The sequence below is a fragment of the Equus quagga genome, chromosome 5 (assembly GCF_021613505.1).
Source record: "Equus quagga isolate Etosha38 chromosome 5, UCLA_HA_Equagga_1.0, whole genome shotgun sequence".
NCBI lineage: Eukaryota > Metazoa > Chordata > Mammalia > Perissodactyla > Equidae > Equus > Equus quagga.
The window spans coordinates 106,726,866-106,749,121 of NC_060271.1; the positions used below are offsets into that span (position 1 = coordinate 106,726,866).

At 40.2% G+C, this 22,256-nt stretch overlaps 2 protein-coding genes across 6 annotated transcripts in view; one reads left to right on the plus strand and one right to left on the minus strand.

Annotated features, from left to right (window-relative positions):
* Positions 1-335: 335 nt before the first annotated feature.
* On the minus strand, positions 336-17,066 carry LOC124238968 (proline-rich receptor-like protein kinase PERK14). The gene is made up of 3 exons (XM_046660243.1): positions 16,804-17,066; positions 6,022-6,090; positions 336-533 (listed from the first exon to the last, which is right to left on the minus strand). Exons 1-3 carry the CDS (start codon positions 17,064-17,066, stop codon positions 497-499), a joined length of 369 nt encoding a protein of 122 aa, XP_046516199.1. The 3' UTR covers positions 336-496.
* Positions 17,067-17,076: 10 nt separating this feature from the next.
* MAP4K3 (mitogen-activated protein kinase kinase kinase kinase 3) overlaps positions 17,077-22,256 on the plus strand; it is a 192,348-nt gene continuing 187,168 nt past the window's right edge. For 3 of the 5 annotated variants that reach the window (XR_006888463.1, XR_006888462.1, XR_006888464.1), the window contains exon 1: positions 17,077-17,464. Coding sequence is in view for 2 of the 5 variants with exons in the window: in XM_046660241.1 (XP_046516197.1) it covers positions 17,369-17,464 (96 nt within the window). In the remaining 3 variants the exon portion in view is untranslated. The remainder of the gene's footprint in view (positions 17,465-22,256) is intronic. The other 2 variants (XM_046660241.1, XM_046660242.1) reach the window with 2 other exon arrangements.

The window sequence follows — 22,256 nt, forward strand, 5'->3', positions numbered from 1 at the left end:
CATATCTCATGCCTAATCTCAGGAGAAAAGCTATTATTATTCACCATGAGAGATAATACTTGCTAGAGGTGTTTTTAGAGATTAAGATAGGACCCAGGTCTCTCACTGCCAGAAAAGGGAGTTTCAAAACATGGGAATGTGGAAAACTAGGATGAACACTGTGATATTGTATTGGAATGGGAGATATCATATAGAAGTATGGTTTTATATATAGATATGAATATAAATATAAATATGTCTGTGTATATAAATGTCTATGTATTTATATACATATGTATTTCCTAACTCTGTCCATTGACATCACAAGAGTAATGAGCACACCCATCACCTAAATCTTGGTTTCTAAATATTATTTAATATCATTCTCCAACAAAAAGAATCAGAGCTCCTTGGGAAAAAGGCTGATTATACACTTGGGGCAGGGAAAGTATGAGATCCTGGAATATCTTCTTGTCCCAGAGAGTGAGGAAATACTCCAAAAAATGATCAAAAGGACTCAGGAACCAGCTTGAAGGGACTTCAACTCATCAAACCTGGGACAATTTGAACATCAAAAGATGTACTAATAGTAACAAGTGACAACACATTGAATAAAATAAAAGTCCATGAGTTAACATGAATATGAATTTTAAAAGATTAAATAAACTTGTAGATAGACAAATAGATGGGTAGATAGAAAGAGCAAAAGAAAAGCTCTCCTTTATACTAGAATTCTAATATATAAGGAAGAATGGATTAGGAAATCATCATTTTTCTATCATCATAGTAATTATTAATTCAGGAAAGAATCATCAAAAGGTGTTAAAAATTAGTGGGTGAAAATTTAGTGAAAAACAGGATATTCACAGTCTCAAAATATCTCCACACAAAATACTTTTAATTATATAGGGAAAACAGTAATTTTACAATAGAGGAACCTGACAGACATCACTTTGACTAGGTGATTAAAGTCAACATTACCAGTAATGGGACAAATCAACACCATGGGGATCCTGATGTAATACACTGATGCAGATACACTATCATTTCTGTGATATTCCTGCCAAAAATGCATTATCTGAATCTATTCATGAGGAAACATTAATTAAACCCAATAGTGGTATATTCTACATAATAACAAGCTTGTACTCTTCAAGTGTCATGGTCATAAAATAAAAAGTAAAGATAATGAACTATTTTGGACTTTAAAAGACTAAAGTGACATAATAACTAACACAATGTGTGATCCTGGACCAGAAAAAATCCTTTTTTTCTGTGAGGAAGATTGGCCCTGAGCTAACTAACATCTGTGCCAATCTTCTTCCACTTTATATGGGATGCTGCCACAGCATGGCTTGATGAGAGGTGCTAGGCCTGCGCCTGGGATCCGAACCTGCAAACCCCAGGCAATTGAAGCGGAGCATGTGAACTTAACCACTACACCACCGGGCTGGCCCCTACTTTTTCTTTTTTTAATTATAAAAGATAGTATTAGGACAATTGATGAGATTTAATAAGGTCTGTATATTATATTACAATATTATATTAATGTATCCTGATTTTGCTAATTTTACTGTGATTTGTAAATGAATTTCCTTGTTCTTAAAACATACATACTGAAGTATTTTAGGGATAAGGAGATATCACATCCTCAACTTACTCTTAAATGGTTCAGAAAAATAATATAGATAGAATGAAATTGATAAATGTGACAAAATGGAAACAATCATAGAATCTTGGTGAAGGACATACAGGAGTTCTTTCCGGTTTTGCAACTCTTCTGTAAGTCTAAAACTATTTCAAAACAAAAGACTACCAAAAAAAAGAAGAAATTCCTAGCTTGCTAAGAGCTTTAAATCATGAATGGATGTTGAATTTTATCAAACTCCTTTTCTGTATCTATAAGGATGATCATATACATTGTCTTTTATTCTGTTAACCTATTATATTAATATTAATGTTAAACCAATCTTCAATGCTCGAAACAAACACACATTTTATATATTACTGAATTTGTTTTGCTGATATTTAATTTAGAATTTTTTCATCTCTGATAAGAGAGAGACTGGTCTGTAATTTTCCTTTCCTGTAATGACCTCAGATTTGGTGATCAACATTCTATCGGCCTCATAAAACGAGTTGGTATTTTCTTTTTCTATTCTCTGAGTTTGTACAAGACTGGTGTTATTTTCTCCTTAATTGTGTGGAGGAATTTACTGGCATCCTCAGAATCTGGAGATTTATTGTATGATGATTTTTGGTCACTATTCAGTTTCTTTAGTACATATAGGACTATTTTGTTTTCTGTTTCTTTGGTGTCACTTTTTGCAAGTTGGTTTGTTCTAGAAATCTCCCATTCCATCTAAATTTTCATACTTATTGACATTAAGTTGTCTAAAACATTTTCAACTTTGTAATGTCTGTAAGGATCCATAGTGATGTTTCTTTTTTCAAGCCTGATAGAGATAATAGGTACTCTTTTTGTTTGTTTTTGTTTCTATTTTGCATGTGTGATCAGTCCTGCTAGAGATTTATCAGTTTTATTATTCTTTTCAGTGACTCTTCTCTACTGTACATTTTTTTCTCTAATATTTTTATCTTCAGTTTACCATTACCTTTTTTATACTTTCCTCCAGTTTGATTTTTCTAAGTGCTTGAGATGGATATTTATGTAATTATTATTTAGAGCTATAAATTTCAGCCCTTAAGATTATAAATTTCCCATTAAACATAATTTTACCTGTATCTGATTATTTTTTTTATTTTTTTTATTTTTTTTGCTGAGGAAGATTAGCCCTGAGCAAACATCTGTTCCTATCTTCCTCCACTTTATATGTGGGTCACTGCCACAGCATGGCTGACTAGTGGTGTAGGTCTGTGCCCAGGATTCAAACCTGCAAACCCAGGCCGCTGAAGTGGAGTGGGCTGAAGTTAACCACTACACAATGGGGCTGACCCTACCTCCATCTGAAAAATTTTGATGTGTCTTATTTTTATGTGATTCAGTTCTAAATATTTTCTAATTTCCATTGTGATTTTTTTCTTTGACTGATAGATTATTTAGATATGCATTGCTTAACGTCTATGTGTTTGGGAATTTTGTAGTTTTCAAAAAATTGTTGAATATTAGCTTAATTACCCTCTACTCAAAGAACATACTCTATACGATTTAAATTTTTAAAAATATGGTGAAGTTTGCTTTATGGCCCAAGTTACCATCACTTTTAGTAAATGGTTCATGTTCACATGAAATGAAAATGAATTCTGCAATTGTTGAGCGAAATATTCCATATGTATAATTAAGTCAATTTTGTTAGTTATGTTGTTTAAATGTTGCGTCCTTACTAATGTTTGTCTCCTTGTTCTAGCCGTTACTGAGAGATGTGTTAAAGACGCTTATTTCCCTGCAGTTTCAGCAATTGTTTTTGCGTTATGTATTTTGTAGCATATTGTTAGTTGTGTACAAAATTAGAATTGTTATAGCTTCCCTTGGGTTAATATTTTTATTATTGTGAAATATCACACTTTATTTCTAATAATGCTTCTTTCCTTAAAGTCTACTTTATATGTCATTGTTTAGCTATACCAGCTTTCTGTGGGTTAGTGTTTGCATAAAATGTCTTTCTATTCTTTTACTTTTAACTTTCCTTGTTGTAATTTTAGATTATAACTCTCATATCTTTTGTAAAAGCACATAAACTTTTTAAACCAGTATGACAATCCTTGCTTTTTAGTAAAATATCATTCCATTTATATTTATGGTAATTAATGACATATTTGGGTATATAGCTAACATCTTACTATTCTGTTTTCTATTTATCTCACTTATTGCTTGTTCCTTTTTATCTTCTTTCCTGCCTTCCTTTGGCTGAATTGAGTGTTTTCTTTTTTTTTTTTTTAAAGATTGGCACCTGGGCTAACAACTGTTGCCAATCTTTTTTTTTTTCTGCTTTATCTCCCCAAACCCCCCAGTACAGAGTTGTATATCTTAGTTGCCGGTCCTTCTAGTAGTGGGATGTGGGACGCAGCCTCAACATGGTCCCATGAGCGGTGCCATGTCCGCGCCCAGGATCCGAACCCTAGGCTGCCGCAGCGGAGCACGCAAACTTAACCACTCGGCCACGGAGCCGGACCCTGAGTGTTTTATTTATTATTATTATGTTGTCTCTCTTTTACTATTCATACATTATATGGTTTATACATATTTTTACTCTTCTCTTAATAGCAACCCTAGAGTTTACAACATGCACCCTTGACTTGTTTTACCTTAGTATAAATTAACACTTTTACTACTTCTTAGACAAGATATCCTTGCTGGCATCCCTGTGAGAGGTCTATACCACTCTGATCTGTTATTTGGGAGTGGACACAGGTTCTTCATCATTTATGGAAACTGACACTTGTCTGGTTCTCTCTTCCTTCTGGGTTCAAGAGATCCAAATTCTTATGAAGTCATTTTCTCAGAGCCCTTCCCCTTCCAGGTAATTGAGTTTTCTGCTTTCCTGAGGCTTTAGAAAATCACCACATCTTAACTTTCCCTCTAGAGAGGAGAAGGGAAAAATACTTCTCATATTTCCATAATAAGCTCATAGATCACAGAACAAAACATTATTTCTTAATCAACTTATTCTGCCACTCTTACTAATATTATTTGGGTTTTGTGGCCTTGACTTAGAATCTTACCATAATTAATCATACTATTTCCATGGAAAATTAATTCCAAGTTACAAACACTTATCCTTTAGGGAACTTTGAGAACCCAATATATTCGTTATATATTTTTTCTGTATAACAGCATTTTTCTTGCTTCTCCTTATTTAGAGAAAGGAAAAATTACAGAGATCAATCATAATGCTTATCATTACTATAGGAATACTTTGGTTACTTTGCTTTAGGGCTTTGTTTCAACACTAACACCACAAATGAGGTGAACATGAGAGAATATATGATCTCTTACCAAACAGCAAGATATTTTTGTGTCTTTGGTTTTCTTTGCCAGGACACAAATGACATAGAGACAGAGAGGGGGGTAATAATTTCAGAGATATAACCTCCTGAGGTAAACTGTGGAGTTCAAAATGCAATCATAAGGGCTGGACCCATGGCTGAGTAGTTAAGTTCACATGCTCCGCTTCGGCGGCTCACGGTTTCGCTGGTTCGGATCCTGGGCACGGACATGGCACTGCTTGTCAGGCCATGCTGAGGCAGCGTCCCACATGCCACAACTAGAAGGACCCACAACTAAAAAAATACACAACTATGTACTGGGGGGATTTGGGGAGAAAAAGCAAGAAAAAAAATGCAGCCATAAATACAGATGTAGGTAAGGTTTAATTTAGGGAACTGTATTTTGAGTGTTGTAGCACTTAGGCCAAAGAACCATAAGGTAGTGGCCTGGTTTAATAAGACATTATAAAGGTCCATTAGGAAACTCTCCAGGGACAAAATGGTGCTACTTTTGAAATAGACCATAGTAGTAACTGCTTTTACAAAAAGTAACCATACTGATTCCTAAATTTATCTCATTCCATGACACCCAACTTTCCATTCTGAGGAGAGACAACGGAGTCCAGACCTGTGCTCTTTAGCTTTCATCCTGGACTGGTATAGACCAACCTTTCACTCTGAGGTTTCAGGTAAGGTGGTTGCCTCAAGCACTAAGCACTTTTTACAAGATGGACTAAGGGTAAACTGAAGTCAAAATAATTTGTTTTCCTCCAAAACCCTCTCCTGATTTCACAGGTGGAATATCTTTTGTTCCTTAGTTTCCCTGGACCACTATTCCCATGTTTAGTCCAATAAATACTGAATGCAGAACAATAACAAGGTATATCTGTGTGTGCTTATGTAATACATCATAAGAGGAAACATTTTTCCAAAATAATTTATAAGTCTGGCCTAGGACCATCTGAAAACTGGAAATGATGTATAAAACAATTCCATAGTCATAAAATGAATTTTTTAAATCTGCTTTTTCCCATAAGAGATCTTCCACATTTAATCATTCAAGAGCTGATTATCCAGAATGTGTAATATACAAACCCGTTATTTCTTCTTTTCCCTTCTGCTGCCTGATTTTTGGTCATTTCACAGCTCATTAGTATTCTCTCCCTGGGAAAATAAAAGCAAATGTAGCTCAAACTAGTATTTTCAAGTTTCTATGTAAAGATTTTGTAGGAAGAATTATAATTATTGGTTTATATATCACTTTTCTTTAATAAGTATCTGGTTAGGCTCCACTGGGCACTGGGGAAGAATTAAAGAAGTTTAAGACATTGTCCCTGCTCTTAAGGCTCTTACAACATAATTGGAGAAACAAGGCTTGTGTAAAGTCAAATATTAATGCAAGGCAATACGTATTTAAACAACAATAGGAAAGAAGTCTGGTCATACAAACATAGTGTACACAAAAACTTTATAGACATATCATGGTTTGGAAAAGGGAGAGCCTAGAATGGACTGACAAGATTGTTAAAGAAATTCTCAATAAGATAGTGAGACTTGAGCTAGATATCAAAGAATGGATGGACCTTCAACATTGGAAAAGGAAAAAAAAAGGCAATTCTGTATAAAGAAAAAAACACAAGAAAATCCCAGAATTCCAGGGTCCAAAGCCCATATATACTTTTAAATGAAATATTTCAGGTATACAGAGTATAGAGAATAATATAACAAACTCTTTCGTCTTCCTCACCCAGCTTTGTCAAATATTTACTCTTTGTCATATTTGCTTCAGATCCTTTCCCTATTTTTTTTTGCGGGGACGGGGGGAACAATACAGATTTGGCTAAAGTCTTCTGCATACTCTATCATTATCCTTCTTTAGCAGAAGTAACAACTATCCTGAAACTGGAGTTTATCATTACCAGGAATATTTTTAAATGTTCATCACACATGGAAATACGTAGTATTATTTCATATGTTTAAACTTAATGTAAACAGTAGCATACTTTATGTATTTTTTGCCACTTTTTTCACTCGATATTCTATTATTTGAGATTTATGCATATTCTTAGTTCTAGTTCTAATTCATTTATTTTAACTATGATATAGTATTCAATTGTGTGATCATACAACAATTTACTTATCCATTCTCAGGTTGATGAACACTTAAGCTGCCTCCAATTCCTATCGTGTTACAGACAATGCTTCAATGAACATTCATTTACATGTCTCCTTATGCATTTAAGGGAGTTTCTCAGCTATATATGGAGAAATGGACTTGTTAGATTGTAAGGACATTTTTAGCTTTAATAGATATTTCAAAATTGCCTTCCAATGTGGTTGTACCAATTTATTCTCCTGCCAGTAGTGCACAAGAGCTCCCACATCTTCCTTAACTTTGCAACTCTAATGACTACATCATAGTCATGGAACTGCCAGAGTACCCTGGAGTCAATTCTTCCTGTAAACTATCTGTCTGTGTAGGTGATGCTCAGTGTTGGATCTCACTACGAACCAGCCTAGCCCAAGCTAAGGGGGAATATCAAACTTCTAGGAGAGAACTGAGGAAGAGCAAAGAACCAACTGGTGTAGTGGTTGATGACTGGGTGCACGTTTTATTCATTTTTGCAGCGCCAGTATCTAGTACAACCTGAAACTCAGTAATCAAGGCTCAGTAGATGTTAAATTGACTGAAACTAATTATAAACCCTGATCTGTTTCTGGCTTTCACTCCTCTAAGCTTCAATTTCCCCATCTGTAAATTATGGATGATAATAATTCAAGGAGTCATTCCAACGATAAAATGAAATATAAATGTGAAAACATTTATCAACTCTAAAAAGCAATGCAAATTAAGTTATAAAAGGTTTGAAAGTGCTTCTGTGTCGTGACTTCTCAGCTATGACCAGATAACATTTAAGTGGTTCAAAAGCATTACCCAATTTCTCACTGGCATTTTCCTTGTAACCCTAATAAATCCTGGGGTCCCACATACCTCAGACTCTGCTCAGGATCACATGTAAAGATACAGAGTGATTTTTAAATGGTATTCCAATCTTCACTTGCAGCTCTCAAGAAGCATCAAAGAGGAATCTGATTTACGGTTACAGAGTCACCCTTGAATTCCATTCTGTTCTTTCTAGCCCTCAAACATAAAGCCCCAAACTCTTTCTCCAGGACCCAGTTTTTTGAGCTTTTGGTTATTTTCTCCTTTCTCCCTTTCTTCCAACACCTTAAAGTTTGACTCAGCTCTCTGACTAGATTATTCCCCTTCTCTTCTCACTTCTCAACTCATGTCTCCACTATCCTTTCCTTAAATTCCACATCACAAATAGATCAAGCAACAACGGGCTGGAAAACACTGCTGGGGGAAGAATGGATATTCATATCTTCATAAATCATCCCACAGCATAAATTCTTGTTATGGAAGTCAGTAACATTATTTTCAGTTTGGATGTTTAAAAAACGAGGTCCATAAACATTATGTTTCTTTTAAGTGGCCCTTTTTTAAAAAAAAAAAAAAGGTTGCTCATCATTGCTCTATACTCTCAGACTCTCACTGAGAGATCTCGCGACTCCACTGTCTTTATGTGTATGACTCAAATTTACACATCATGATCTAATTCCCTCTTTACTTTCTAGATCTGTCACTATCTTTGCAACGGCTTCTCCTTAATGCCCTTTCATCTCCTCAAACTCAATATGCCTAAAAGTGAACTCACATTCGTTCTAAATTTAGCTTCCCCTCAGGACTTCCATATTTCCATTGTTGGCATTTTAAGAAGCATGTTTATTGGCCAGGTGTGGTATTATCAGAAGAGGAAGAGAATGGGGTCAGAGAGACTAATTAAGAGACTGCACCATGTAGCAGAAAACAGACTCAGATTTCCACAGATGTTGTTTTGGGTTTATTTGGAATGACCAGAGAGAGCTCTCCTGAGGTGAGAGGTAAACCCTAAATATTGGCATCAGCAATGTAAAAGTGTTATATTTTCAGGTATTAAAAATGCATGCAAATATTTTCAGATATTGGTGCTCAGTTAACAGTTTTGATGTTGAGACAGGGAGAGACTGCCTGTAGGGGCCCCACACTTATACCTGAAAAGGGCTATTCACAAATTTCATATAGTTGCTTAGCCCTTTGTAAATAACACACAAAGCAGCGGGGAAATTTTCATGAGTTTCCTTCCTTTTGTTCCTTTTACGGATGAGAACAAATTATTCCATCAACACATGTTTAAACTATTCTGATGGTATCAGATGCTCAGCTGGGAAAGTTCATACTACCAGATGAGTCCTAATTTAAATATTTTTTTAAAAAAAGCATCTTTAAGTAACCCAGATGATCGGATTCCAGGCTGAAGTTTTGGCTTTAATACTGAGAAGAGGCATGCCTTGATCCAGCAGATGGATCTGTTTTCTGAGGCAGAGATCTGGGTCAGTTTGAGAAATGAGTTACCTTCACATTCGCCTTGAGCTATGAGCAGGGGGTAAGGAATAATGGGAAAATCCTGGCACATTATTTAAATTTATGTCTATTTTCTGTCTATTTTGATCAAGAAAAACTCCAGTCTATGTTTAAACCAAATTAGTGGAACTTTTTTTTGCAAAGAGATGAACTTTCTAGACTTACGAGCAGATTGTTTTTCTACAGGTTTTGTCAGGAGTCGGGGTTGGAGTGCTGCAAGGGAGTAATAGTAACCACAATAAAGCTTCTAAAGAAAAGGCCAGCAGGATAACACTCTGCCCAGTAATCTACTCTGGAAACACAGTGTATGTAACCACATTTGTTCTGGGCCAACTCAGTCTGGGCCAATAGTGGCTTCACCTCATATTTGAGAACTAGGCTACAGGGCAATATCCTTTAACTGGGGACATCTAAGAGGAATTTTAGATTGGATATTATATGAAAGTGAATCAGGAAACACTATGCTGTAATCTACCATGGGAAAAAAAATGAATATAAGCAGGAGTTTCATCACTAAGATTATCTCGGCATCTCTCAATCTCTCTCTTACCCAGCCTTCACTTCCTTGCAATCCTTCAATATTTTGTTGTCTATTTTTCACATAACCTGAACCCCTCGAGGATTAGTTGAGTCTAAAAAGCTATCAGTTATCCACGGTGCAGGCCAAAGAGCACCTCCTTGAAATCCTGGTTTCTCAAGAAATTTGGAGGTTCCTGTCCATCTAGACAAGGTCCTAGGTTCTTGTCTAACTCATTTGTCTTTGCAAGATCTCACCAGGAAGCAATATTGAGTAGAGGTCCTCTGTGCTCTGTTTTGTTGTTGGTGGTGTTATATCTGCTGGTTGATGAGAAGCTGATATCTGATGCAATAAACTGTTGGCAGGGCAGGAACTTTACAGTAGGATGTATGAGACCAGGTTTCTTGTCCCTGACTCTTTAAGGCAATGTGGGCTCAAGAACACCTCTGATGATCTGATTGAGAAGGGAGCAAATTTATTTTTGGAGATAGTTTCTTGATCAGGACCCAGATGCCAGGTCAGAGGTGAGGATTCTATAATTATAAATTATAATCTGAACAGCATCCCCTGGAGTTGGGCAGTACAGCGGCCCTGAGTTTGTTGTGTCTATAAGAAACTGAATCATGGGGCTGACCCGGTGGCGCAGCAGTTAAGTGCACACATTCTGCTTCTCGGTGGCCCAGCTTTCACTGGTTCAGATCCTGGGTGCTGACATGGCACCGCTTGGCAAAAGCCATGCTTTTTATACGTGGTAGGCCTCCCACGTATAAAGTAGAGGAAGATGGGCATGGATGTTAGCTCAGGGCCAGTCTTCCTCAGCAAAAAGAGGAGGATTGGCAGTAGTTCGCTCAGGGCTAATCTTCCTCAAAAAATATTTAAAAAAATAAAAAAGCAAAAAAAAGAAACTGAATCAAAGTTCAGGCTATGATATAGTGTTTAGATAATAGGTAGTTATAATCTCTCCATAATTAACACTGGCCACACTGCATTTGGAATACTGAATTCAATTCTTAGTGCTAGAGTTTAGAAAGATACTAAATTAAATGTGTCCATTTGAGTGGGTCTGGTTGAGATATATGAAGATCATGACGTATGAGAAAAGTTGAAGAGCATCTGGGAGAATATAATTAAGAGGAGACAATAGCAGAAGAGGGACTATGACTTCAGTAGTTAGGTCAGCACTGACCTCCTTAATGACAAATCTGTTGACACTTTTCTGTCTCCCTCCTCCTCAGTCTCTCTTTGGCATTTAACACTGTTGATCACTCTCTTCTTAAAATTCCTTCCTTCTTTGCTTCATTGATATCAATTGTCCTACTTCAGCAGATGGTAAAATTGAATTGGAAGTGCAAGATACTTGTGTGTGGAAACACCTGTGAAGGCTATGGAGGACAAGGAGCAGGAGTAGGAGGGAAGAGTCTCAGACTGCAATGCATGTCTTAATACCTGTGAAGGGAAGGAAAGAAGGGAAGCCTGGGTAGGAAAAGCTTCAGCATGCAGGAGAGCTCTGAGGAAGGCTCAGTCAGACCAACAGGGAGCCCCAGAACAAAGACAGCCCAGTAGAGGAAACTGCACCAGCGGGAATGGCTGGCTGTGCTCAGTCATTGGCTGGGAGCCTCTGAGGAGGAAAAGCGAGACCTCTGCATGAATGCTGTGATGGATCCCAAAGGCATGGTGGCTGGAGGCTTCAGTTGATTACACTTTTCATAGCAGGTGCTTCCTTGAAGGGAGTCCCAAGTGGTACATTCCTATGGCTGCCACAGCATTCCATTTCCACATATCATATTGGGTCCCACCTTCATAGCTTCCTTTGCTGGATTCTCTTCCTTTGCTCACACTCTAAATGTTGGGGTTCTCTAGGGACCCATTTTCTGCCTATTCCATACTTTCCTGAAGAGAATTCATCTCAACTCACAATTTCAAATACCACCATCACTGAACGTTGATACTGGCCCTATATGTTAATTCAGGCCATCATTTTCTCTCACCCGACTACTGCAAGGGTCTCCTAACTATTTTCCCATCTCGTCTCCAGTCTTGCCACCTGCCTCCAATTCATTCTCCACCAGCAGCTAGTAGGATATTTCTAAGGCACAAATAAGATCATGCTACTCCTGTGCTGAAAATCCATCAATAGCTCCCCTTCGTTCTCAATAAAAAATCCAAATTACTTACCACAATTTACATGCTCCTTAATGGACGGGTCCCTGCTTCCCATGCTAGTCTCATTTGTTATTCACCTCAAACAGAACTACCTTCATTTCTTTGAATGTAACCTGTCTACCCTTGGTATGGAGTATACCTTCTTGCCCGGGTAATAATCTACTTGTCTTTTAAGTCTCAGCTTAGAGGCTGCTTCCTCTGTGAAGACTTCCATAACCTGCAAAGACCAGATTCAGTTCCCTCCTATGTGATCCCAGGAACTACGCGAAAAAGGTCAGGTGGAATCTTGGTTGTCAATCTACAGAGGGCAGTGAAATATCACTTGGGTGCTAAATATTACGAATGTGATACGGACAATATTTTATATATCAGGACTTCTCTCAGGGAATATACTATATGAGACAGAAAGAAATACTAGGACAAATAGATTAGCGTGGGTGATAGTCCTCCCAAGGAACATGATAGGCAAACATTCTCAATCCAGCCACCACCACCACCACCCCAACCCCAGCCCAACTCTATGCATTCGAAAATAGGTGTGGCCATTTTTGTTGTTGATGTCAGTATGGCTGGGAGCAGTATTGACGTGGGTGGCAGGGAAGTTATAATGCATAGGGACAGGCCCACACATAGAAGAATTGTCCTACCCAAAATGCTAACAAAACCTCCACTGAGAAACACTGTGCTGGGAGGTATGCAAATCTGGGAGCAAAGCTGAATTGCTCAGAATAAAAGAGTGGAAGCTGAGAGCAGACATCTGATGACCTCTAGCTCCACCCACCCCCATGCAGAGCTCCATCTCATCTGTAAATAAATGTCGAGTACCTGCTTTTAAAGATATTGGTTTAAAGAAAATGTTAAAATATATATTGGTTTGAAAAAGAGCCAAATTATTAGCCCAAGCAGCAACTAATATCTCCTTCCGGCTCTGCATCCTTGCACCCCAGTATTTGTCTCACTATAGAGGAGTTATCTGAGAACTTGTATCCCCAACTTGAGTTCAGGAACCATGCCTATTGTATTGCCAGAACTCAATATAGTGTTTGGCACCTGATAGATGCTCAATAAACATTTCTGAACTATAATTCCCCACATTGAAAAACTACCCCTGAAATCTTTTCTAAGCGTCAACCCTACATTTTATCACTAATTTTACATTTCCAGTTGAACACCTCAAAACTTAACAGACACACACAGAATCATCTACTTTGATCCAGTGCTAAAACCTCCCCCAAATAATCCCAGTTCCTGTTATTAAGGCAAATGCTATCACCTTTTTGGGACACTCCCAATTGTCTAAGCCAGAAGCCTGCATGTCACCCATGTCTCTCTGCTTGCTTCCTCACCCCCCCACCCCAAATCTGTCTATTTCATCTTCCAATTATCTCTTGGGTTCTTTCCCTTCTTTTCATCCTCAGCATGCCTGGCATTAGTTCAGGGTCTCTTATAAACGTTACTGCAATTGCTTCCTAAATCATATTTCCATTCCCATCCCCATGACTGTCACCTTTTAAAACATCTAAAATATATTCAAAATAATAGTAATTAATACTTTGTGGGCTTACTGTGGTGCCAGGTACCACTGACTTTTTACATGTATTTTCTTTTTGACTCTTCATAACAGCCCCAGATTGAAATAACTTCCCAAGGTCATTCAGTAAACAGAAAGAGACAAGATTTGAACGCAGGCAGCCTGGCTCAGAGCTACACTAGGTTAGGCTATATAATCTACTGGAACATTCTGCCGTCTTGTTTCACATATAGTGTCTGGGTCTGCTTCTCCTCCCCTGGTGGATGGCCTAGATGTAGGGAGTCTTTTTTGAGCTAAGGCTTGCTCAGTATTACTTTCCCAGAGCTGCTGGTATACTGAAAATGTGAGTGGTTTTTAGGAGGTCAGTAAGCCAAAGAAGTGGATCCAATGTGTTATTAGACAAGAGGTCTCCAGGGTGAAACTGAAAGCTCATGCAGAGACCAAAGAATCCCTAGACCACAGACCCATAAGGGAGAGAGAGGCTAACAGAAGGGTGTTCTGGATATGCTGGCAACTACTACTGCCCATCTTAGCCTTGCTGTGCTCCTATCATGTGATGCTTCCATGAGTGGGTGCTTTAAAGGGCTGGGGCTAAGTGGCCAGCCTGAAGTATACCACCTCCCTCTCATTTGTCTGGCTAACTCCAATGCATTCTTCGAGATTTAGCTTTAGCATCATTCCTATATCTTCCTGTTTGCATGAATGCCCCTCCTCTGTGCATCTCACAGTCTTGTGAGACTGCAAACTACTTGAGGGCAGGCACTGTAGCTTTTCTTCTCTCTATTCTACATCACTAGAATCTAATAATCACTGGCTCTAAATGCACTACAGGGAGGCAGATTTTGGCTTAGGATAAGAGAAATTTTAAAAAGTCCATATAAAGCAGAGTATAGACTAGTGGCTAAGAGTCTGGCTTCTGTGTCATACTACCTCTGTTCAAATTTCAGCTGTTACCTTGAGCAGTTTGATCTGTCTGTGTCTCAAAAAATGGAGATAATAATACCCACGTCATCAAGTTGTGAGAATTAAATGAGATACTACATGGAAAGTACTTGGCTCAGTTCCTGGCACCTTGTACGTACTTGGGAATGTTAGATACCATTATTTTTTCTATTATTGTTATTATGATCCTTCACCGGCACTATCTCCTAATGAGGCAGGTTGCTTTGGAAGCGGTGAGTTCCCTTTCACCGAAGGTATTTGAGCAGGAGTAGATCCAGGAGAGAGGCTGTAGAAGCAGTCTTGAATTGAAAACATTAGTTGACTTCTAAGGATGCTTCTAATCATAGAAGAGGGAAGCTATTTCTCTGATTCAAAGAAAGTGTGATCATCAGTGTTACTTCTAGCAAAGTTGAGCAGTGTTAGAATAAAAAAAAAAGACATCGGATTTGGCTGTATGTATATATTACAAGGAACAAAATATTTTATTTTTGTGAGCAGTTAATTGCAAAAGCCCTTTTATTTATGTTGTAACCCAAACAGCAAATCAGACCCTTACATGAAAATCTCTCTTTTCAAAAGGACTAGCTTGGCCCTGCCAAAATGGAACAAACAAAACTTTAAACTGTTTCAGCCCTACTGAAATGTCTTTTCCCTTTGAAAGAAATCTATTAGCGATGCAAATGCAGTTATCTGCACAGATGATAATCCTAGCAAACAAAACAGTGAAATCATTAGACCCTTCTTGTGTAGCATTCAATCCTGAGAATTTGGCTTTCTGGCATCAAAGAGGCAGAGAAGGAGAGCAGAGCTGGTTCCTACTTGGGATAGTTTCTTAAGTCTGCTTATCTGAATCCTGGGCTAATTATCCTCATGTTTGGTTTAAAGAGGCCAAACATTTCTCCAAATGTGGACAAGCTAAAGGAAGGTCTGCCCTCTGGGCCCACGGCAAGTACCTTAAACAAGGAAAGCAGGGTCCTTATCCATGGAACCACATTTACAGCCAGGAGTTTAATTCTCAAGATACCACAGTCTTAAGGTAGATCCATCTAGAGGAAATCCAATGAAAGGCACTCACTCATTGGGCAGTAATTCACGTGATACACTCATATTACTGATGCTTTAAAATAATTAAAGTTTAGACAATTGAAACGCTTCTTGTATTGGTGAAGAGATGGTCATTTTCCAATATCTTTTAATCAACAGACACTCAGAGCAAACCACTTCTTTGAGAATTTAATACATATGTAATCTTACTATAAGCAAAAGTATTGAAAAGATAAAAATGTATGAGGCAGTTAACAGTAAGTAGTTGCCTGATTACTGTTTGATTACACTTATCTTATCCTTAACCGGTTTGGTAAGACCTAGTTTCTTAGGTGCCACCAGGCATTAGGGAATATTAGTGGTCAGAAGGTGTGGTGCCTAAGGATATTAGGAAAGCATTTCTGAAGCAAAACTCCAAAGTGGTATTGCCAAAGTGGCCATCACCTACTTGATTAAAGATGTGGGAAATGCCTAGTGGGCAGTTTATTGAGAACAGGAAATTAACCCTCCACACCCACATGCTTTCCTGGGAAGTATTAACAGTTGGAGCTGGTGTCCACACAGGTCCGATGTAATGCTCACAATATGGGTCTTAAGTGGGGTAGGGCTTTGGGTAGAGAAGCTAAAGAGCTTCCGGATCATCACATGTGTACATTCCAGGTGCAGGAATGGATCTTGTCCACGCTCCACCCTCAACCCTCAGCCACCTCTCCTTTGGAAAGTTGCTTGACAGCTTGCACAGTCCCCGGCCGGGTCTTTGATAATCCAGGAAGGTCAATCTCTGGTTTAGTTCTGTGCTCTGCCTGCCTCCCACGCCCTCCACGCGGGCTTCCTGGCGGCTGTTCGGCATGTTTTTCCTCCAGAGCTTCCTTCGCCCTACCCACTCCACATGCCTACCTGACTGCCGTTCCTGGCCTGTCCTCTTGTGCAAAAGGGGGTGCAACCTAGCAGGCCAACACCAAGGGCCCGAGCTGACACAGGGCGACCCCTTCCCCGCAATCCCAGAAAGTCTGCGGTACTCGGCTGTGTCCTATGTGTAGCGGCTTCTCAAAAATAAAAAGTTTGGGACATTGGTTGTCTTGCAATTTAAAACTATACTACTTGCTTAGGATCGGGACCTGATACGGCGACGTCAAACTTTGTCGTTAGGGGAATCAGAGACAAATAGGAGCTACTGTCTGCCTGTCTCTCCCGCGGTCCCTGGGGCATCCAAACCTTTTCTGGCATCGCTCGGCTGCGGTCGGGCGCAGGTCTGCTGCCGGGGAAGCCGCGGCGGCCGGGGTCAGGCATTCCCGGGCCGCCAGACCCCGCTGGGGAGGCGCGCGGAGCGGGAGCGCGCACAGAGCCGGCCGCGCGCGGAGAGGGAGCGCTCCCTCCGGGATCGCGGCTGCGCAGTCGGGCGGGCGCCGGGAAAAGGGGGAGGAGGGTGGAGGAGCCGGAGTAAGGGGAGGGGGAGGAGCGGCGCAGGCGGAAGCCATGTTGGAGTTTCAGCCCGAGCGAGGGGCTGCGAGCGTTCTCCTCGCCCTGTGGGTGTGACCGGGGTTCGGCGCGGCGGCGCGGCGGCGGGCTGCGGGGGGCGGGGACGGTTGAGGCCGGTCGTCGTCGTCCGCGGCGGCGGCGGCGGCGTGAGGGAAGCGGCGGCAGCGGCCGCAGCGTGGAGCCGGGCGATTGTGACCGCCGGGGGAGCCGGGGGCCGGCCGCGGCTCCCACTCTCCGTGTGGTCCCCTGAGCGCCCCCCCTCCCTGCCCGGGAGGGAGGCGGGGGGCACCCGGGGCCCGCCATGAACCCCGGGTTTGATCTGTCCCGCCGGAACCCGCAGGAGGACTTCGAGCTGATTCAGCGCATCGGCAGCGGCACCTACGGCGACGTCTACAAGGTAAAGGCGGAGGGCCGCGCGCCGCCGAGGCCGCAGGGTCCCGACCCGCAGCGGCAGGGCCGGGGGCGCCGCCGGGCCGGCGTCGGAGTGCGAGCTGCCTGTCGGCGGGGGCCGCGGCGCCGGCGGCGGTGGGGGAGGAGGAGGAGCGGGCGCCCATGGCCCCGCCGCCGCGGAGCGAACAAAGGGCCAAATGTTTGACCCCGAGCCCTCCGAGTCCTTACCTGCGCCCTGCCCTGGACGCGCCTTGCCAGGCGAGGGCGGAACGGGAGCGGGCCCCCCGGATCATAGCGCAGAGCCGGTCTGGGCGTTTGTTGCCTTGGCAGGGGCAGTGCGACGAGCCAGACAGCAGGGGTTTGGCGTGTGTCAAACCCGCATGCTTCACACGGACCTGGGATTGTCTGCTGTCGGCGGGGAGCTGCTGCCCGCCAGGCCCGGTGGAGGTTATTACCCTGGGCAGTCTCCATCGACAGTCCCTCAGCCTTTAGTCTCTTAGCATGCCCATGCCTGTTTCTTTTACTTTTCCGAACAATAACTTTCTTTTGTAAAACATCTAGTTAGCTTTTTTTTTTTTTGGAGGAAACACCAACTTTATTTTCTCCAGGTCGGCTTGGACTGTGATGCCTTACTAAACTTGATTTTGTTAGTGATAGGCAGGATTCAGCTTTTTTTTTTTTTTTTTGAAGTGAATTGAATACTTATGAACGGTACTGGTTTGACAAGGTTAGAATTCAAAGTCCATTAGTACAGCATTCCTGTTGTAGAGGGACCACTTCTAAATGTGGGAGATAAATCACTCTTCCCTGGCCAGCTCAACTCTTGGCCTGGCAGAGGCTGCCAAGAAGAGAGGAGGATAGTGCCAAATGTGGCAGCGGTCTTGATTTAGTTGTGTATCTTCTTCCTGGTAACTGAAGTGGACCTCCTGTTTCACGTAACACCTGAGGATGCACAAAGAAACTTAATTTTACTTTGGAAAGTTTAGTCTTAACCTCATTTTGTCCACCTTTTAGCAATAGGTGTTTACTTTTATTCCAGTGTAATGCACATGATAACTTAGACATTTCATACGGTGCAGCTGGTATTTTGCATTAGTCTTATTTTGTGGATGACTTGCTTTCTATCACTTATCATTCCCCATAGACAATACAAATGTGTTGTGCACACCTACTATGTATAAGGTACTGAGCATCAAAGCAACTGGGTTGTAGCAGTAAAAGATAGACATGTTCCCCAGTCTTAGTTGGAGTTTATGTTTTTTTTGGACAGTATTAAAAAGCCATTTAAATATTTTATTGCAGTTTTATTTTGTGCTGCACAGGAGAAGAGAGGATTGGGATTAGGGTTATGAGAGCGTGTAACAGGAGGACCTGATCTCCTTCGGGGAGTCAGAGGCGGTGAGGAGAGGGGATTATGCCAGAGAGGGGGAGCACAATCTCTGAATGCTCTGAGGCCTGACGGAATAGGGTAAGGATTGGAAAGAGTCCCTGTATGGCTTGAACAGCCAGAGAGGGAGGATGGCCCTGCATGGTGCAAGCCTCAGGTCTTGTAAGGAAGTCTGACTTCTTAGGCCAGTGGGGAGCCATTGCAGGGTTTTAAATAGGGTAGTGCAGTTAGAGTTGGATTTTTGAAAGATCTCCCTTCTGCAGTGTGGGGAGTGGAGCTTGGAGGGGAAGAGTTGTTAGGAGTCCGTTGCAGTAGTTTGGATAAGAATAACCATTATTGTGTTTTGGAATTGGGATGATTGTAAAACTTGAAGAGATCCAAGTAACTTAGAAATGGTTAAGGGGGTTTAGTTCTATTCAGATGAAAAGTTAGCTAAAACTTTGCTAATGTATGAGTCATAGGTGGCAGTGTCTACGGTAAGTTTTCAGTTCTTTACAAGAATAATCGGCCATGTATTTACTATATTTAGAAAACAACAGTTGGTAGTTAAGCCACATGATTAAAAAGTAAAAAAACTGAGGCCTGTAATTTCCTACGGACATCTAAGTGCAATACAGGTATAAGTTGATTAATCTTGTCATCTGTTTAAAATAACAATAATAAAAGCCAACATTTATAGAATTCTTATTACTTGCTAGGCACTGCTCTGAGATTTTTCTGTATATTAACTTACTTATTCCTCACAACAAGCCTATGAAATAGATGCTGTTGTTAACTCCATTTTGCAATTGAAGAAACTGAGGCATAGGGAGGTTGTAGTAACTTGCTAACGTTGGTAGATGGCAAAGCCAAAATTCAGACCAGTTAGCTTTTGAGACTGCGTTCTTAACCAGTAGGCAGTACTGCTTGTCTAAAGACAGAATATAGGCTGATAATGTATTATCACATTTCCAGTGGAGAAACTGAGGCACACACTTAATTCACCATTTGAGTTGTAGCCCTCTGAGTTAGAGTGGATCTGTAAGTAGTAGTTGGAATCTGTAACTCTTGCTGTACAGCCAGGCCTCATTGTTTTTGTAGAGTCAGCCAAGTGGACATCAGATAATGGATGCTTGATCCTTGCCTGCCAGACTCTTCAAATACCAGGAACCCAAAGCAGAGAAACTCTGTGTGGTTTTTGGCATCAGATCTTCTGCTTGCTAAATAACCCACAGCTTAAACTATATGTATTTTTTTCTGTAATCATGTTCATGCTATAAAGATAACATTTTTTGTATTTGCTTTGCAATTTTTGATTTTTCTTATTTATACAAGTTGTGTTGATTAAAGAGGAGTGCATTAGAGGGTTTTTGTTTTTAAAAGCCAGTATATATAATTTTCTCCTTAATTTGTGAGCGTTTAAGTGCTAAAAATGGAGTGATCAGATTAAATAAAGAAGTTAGAGGCCTAACTCTTTATAGTCATTCTTAGAAGGTTGGTGTTTTAAGGGATTTTTAATTTTGAAAATTGTATCCTACCCAATGTAGTAATATGCTTATTATATTTAAGGTGGCGTGGCTTAGTTAAAAAGCACTGAACTAGAATGTGGAAGATCTGGAATTTATTAGCTATGTGGCCTTGTAAAATCATTTAGTCTCTCTGAGCTGTGTTGTTGTGAAGGTATTATTACGATCACATGCCCTTCTGCTTGTGGTGTTAAATGACTTGAATTTTACTCAACAAGTAAGTTTATATTTTTTATAGGGCAAAAAATGCAAATATACAGTTCCTCTGTGCTGTCTCAAAGTATATGAAAATATAGTTTAAAAAAAGTCATACTTACTTTTAAATGTTCTGTAACTGTGGGCTTTATCTTTCCGTCAGATGAAGTATCTGTAGCAGGGATTGCCTAGGGACCTGGGACTTGACAGCCAGAGAGAGCTCTGTGGTTGGGCCTCAGGAGGCCCGTGAAGCCCTCTGAAATTAGTAGGCTTAATGTTGTATGTATGAGTGGGTTTTTTTTTTTGGTGTGAGTGTTTTTGTGGAGAGATGGCTTATAGCATTTATTACGTCTTCAAAGAGGTCCATGGTCCCCCCCAAAAGAATGAATGATCTATAGGTTTGTCATTTGAAAAAGTTTTTTTGAAGAAATTAGGTAGTTCTATACCAGGTCATATTATCAACCTTAATAAGGTTTTCACATGCATTGTGCTGTCTTCTCAGGCATTTTTCCAGTTTAATTTGTGTTATTCCTACTCTTAAAAGTCTCCATGTCCTGATTTTTTTGTTGTTGCTAGAGAGGAGCCTATTACTTGTCCTTAAAATAGTGTCTTGGAGAATGTGCTTTGGAACTGTTGATACTGATTTTATTTATGTATGTTTGGAAGCCATTCCCTGTGAAGCAGAGGCCTCACACAGTAGCATTCATTTACTTGGTCGTCTTTGCAAACAGACGTGGAGTCTCTTATGAAAGCTGACTGGAGAAAAAGTGAAGATTGAGCAGTAAAATCAGGAAATTAATTTGTATGTTCAAGTTTTAGTGGATTATGTGTTGGCTTATTTCTAACTCCGCATCTTTCAAAGTGTTCTGATTAATATTCTCAAACACTTAATTCTTTCATAACACTCAAGATTTATAAGAACCTTTAAAAGAGACCTCAGTTTTGAAACATCACCTCCGATGAGGGACATGAAGACCTTTAACAGTTAGAAAAGAACAGCTGAAGGAAAATAAAACATGTTTATGTTTATCTGGAGTTATGTTCATTTTTACTTCTATGGAGGACAAAGTCTAGAGGGACCAGGGAAATGGTCCTAAACTTCAGAAAGTTCGTTTGAATATTTAAGATAAATTATGGGAGAAATTCCCAGCATTACTGGTTGTTTGAGATGGAAAGTGACATAGGTACAGATTGTGGGATAATTTCTCCAGAGTGCTTTAAAAAAACTGAGAGGGCTAGCCCCAGTGGCCTACTTGTTAAGTTTGGCAGCTCCACTTTGGGGGCCTGGGTTCACTTCCCAGGTGTGGACCAACACCACTCATTGGCAGCCGTGCTGTGGCAGTGACTCACATACAAAATAGAGGAAGATTGACAACAGATGTTAGGGCAAATCTTCCTCAGCAAAAAAAATAAATAAATAAAATTAAAAAGGAAGAAAGAAACAAAGAAACAAGTTATCTGACTTTGATATGGATATGATTCCCTAAAGGAGGTACTTACTTCCAAGATTTGATCTGTCTATATATTTACTTGTGAAGGAACATCTAATGCATTATTTTGTGTTGAGAATGAATAGTTGGTAGCTCTCTCTAGAGAGTACATTAAGCAGCCATCCTACCTTGAATAACTCTAATATGAGAGGGAATGTGTTAGGGTCTGTGGGTGGAGTAACAAAAATGATGAGACTTGGTACTTGGTATTTACAGGGACAT

Coding starts and splice junctions, on each gene's coding strand:
- LOC124238968 (XM_046660243.1), bottom strand. CDS start 17,066: ATGGCTTCCGCCTGCGCCGCTCCTCCCCCTCCCCTTACTCCGGCTCCT. Junction 6,091..16,803: donor GCCGAGCGATGCCAGAAAAG/GTTTGGATGCCC, acceptor TTATTTTCCCAG/GGAGAGAATACTAATGAGCT. Junction 534..6,021: donor GGGAAAAGAAGAAATAACGG/GTTTGTATATTA, acceptor AAATTGTCCCAG/GTTTGATGAGTTGAAGTCCC.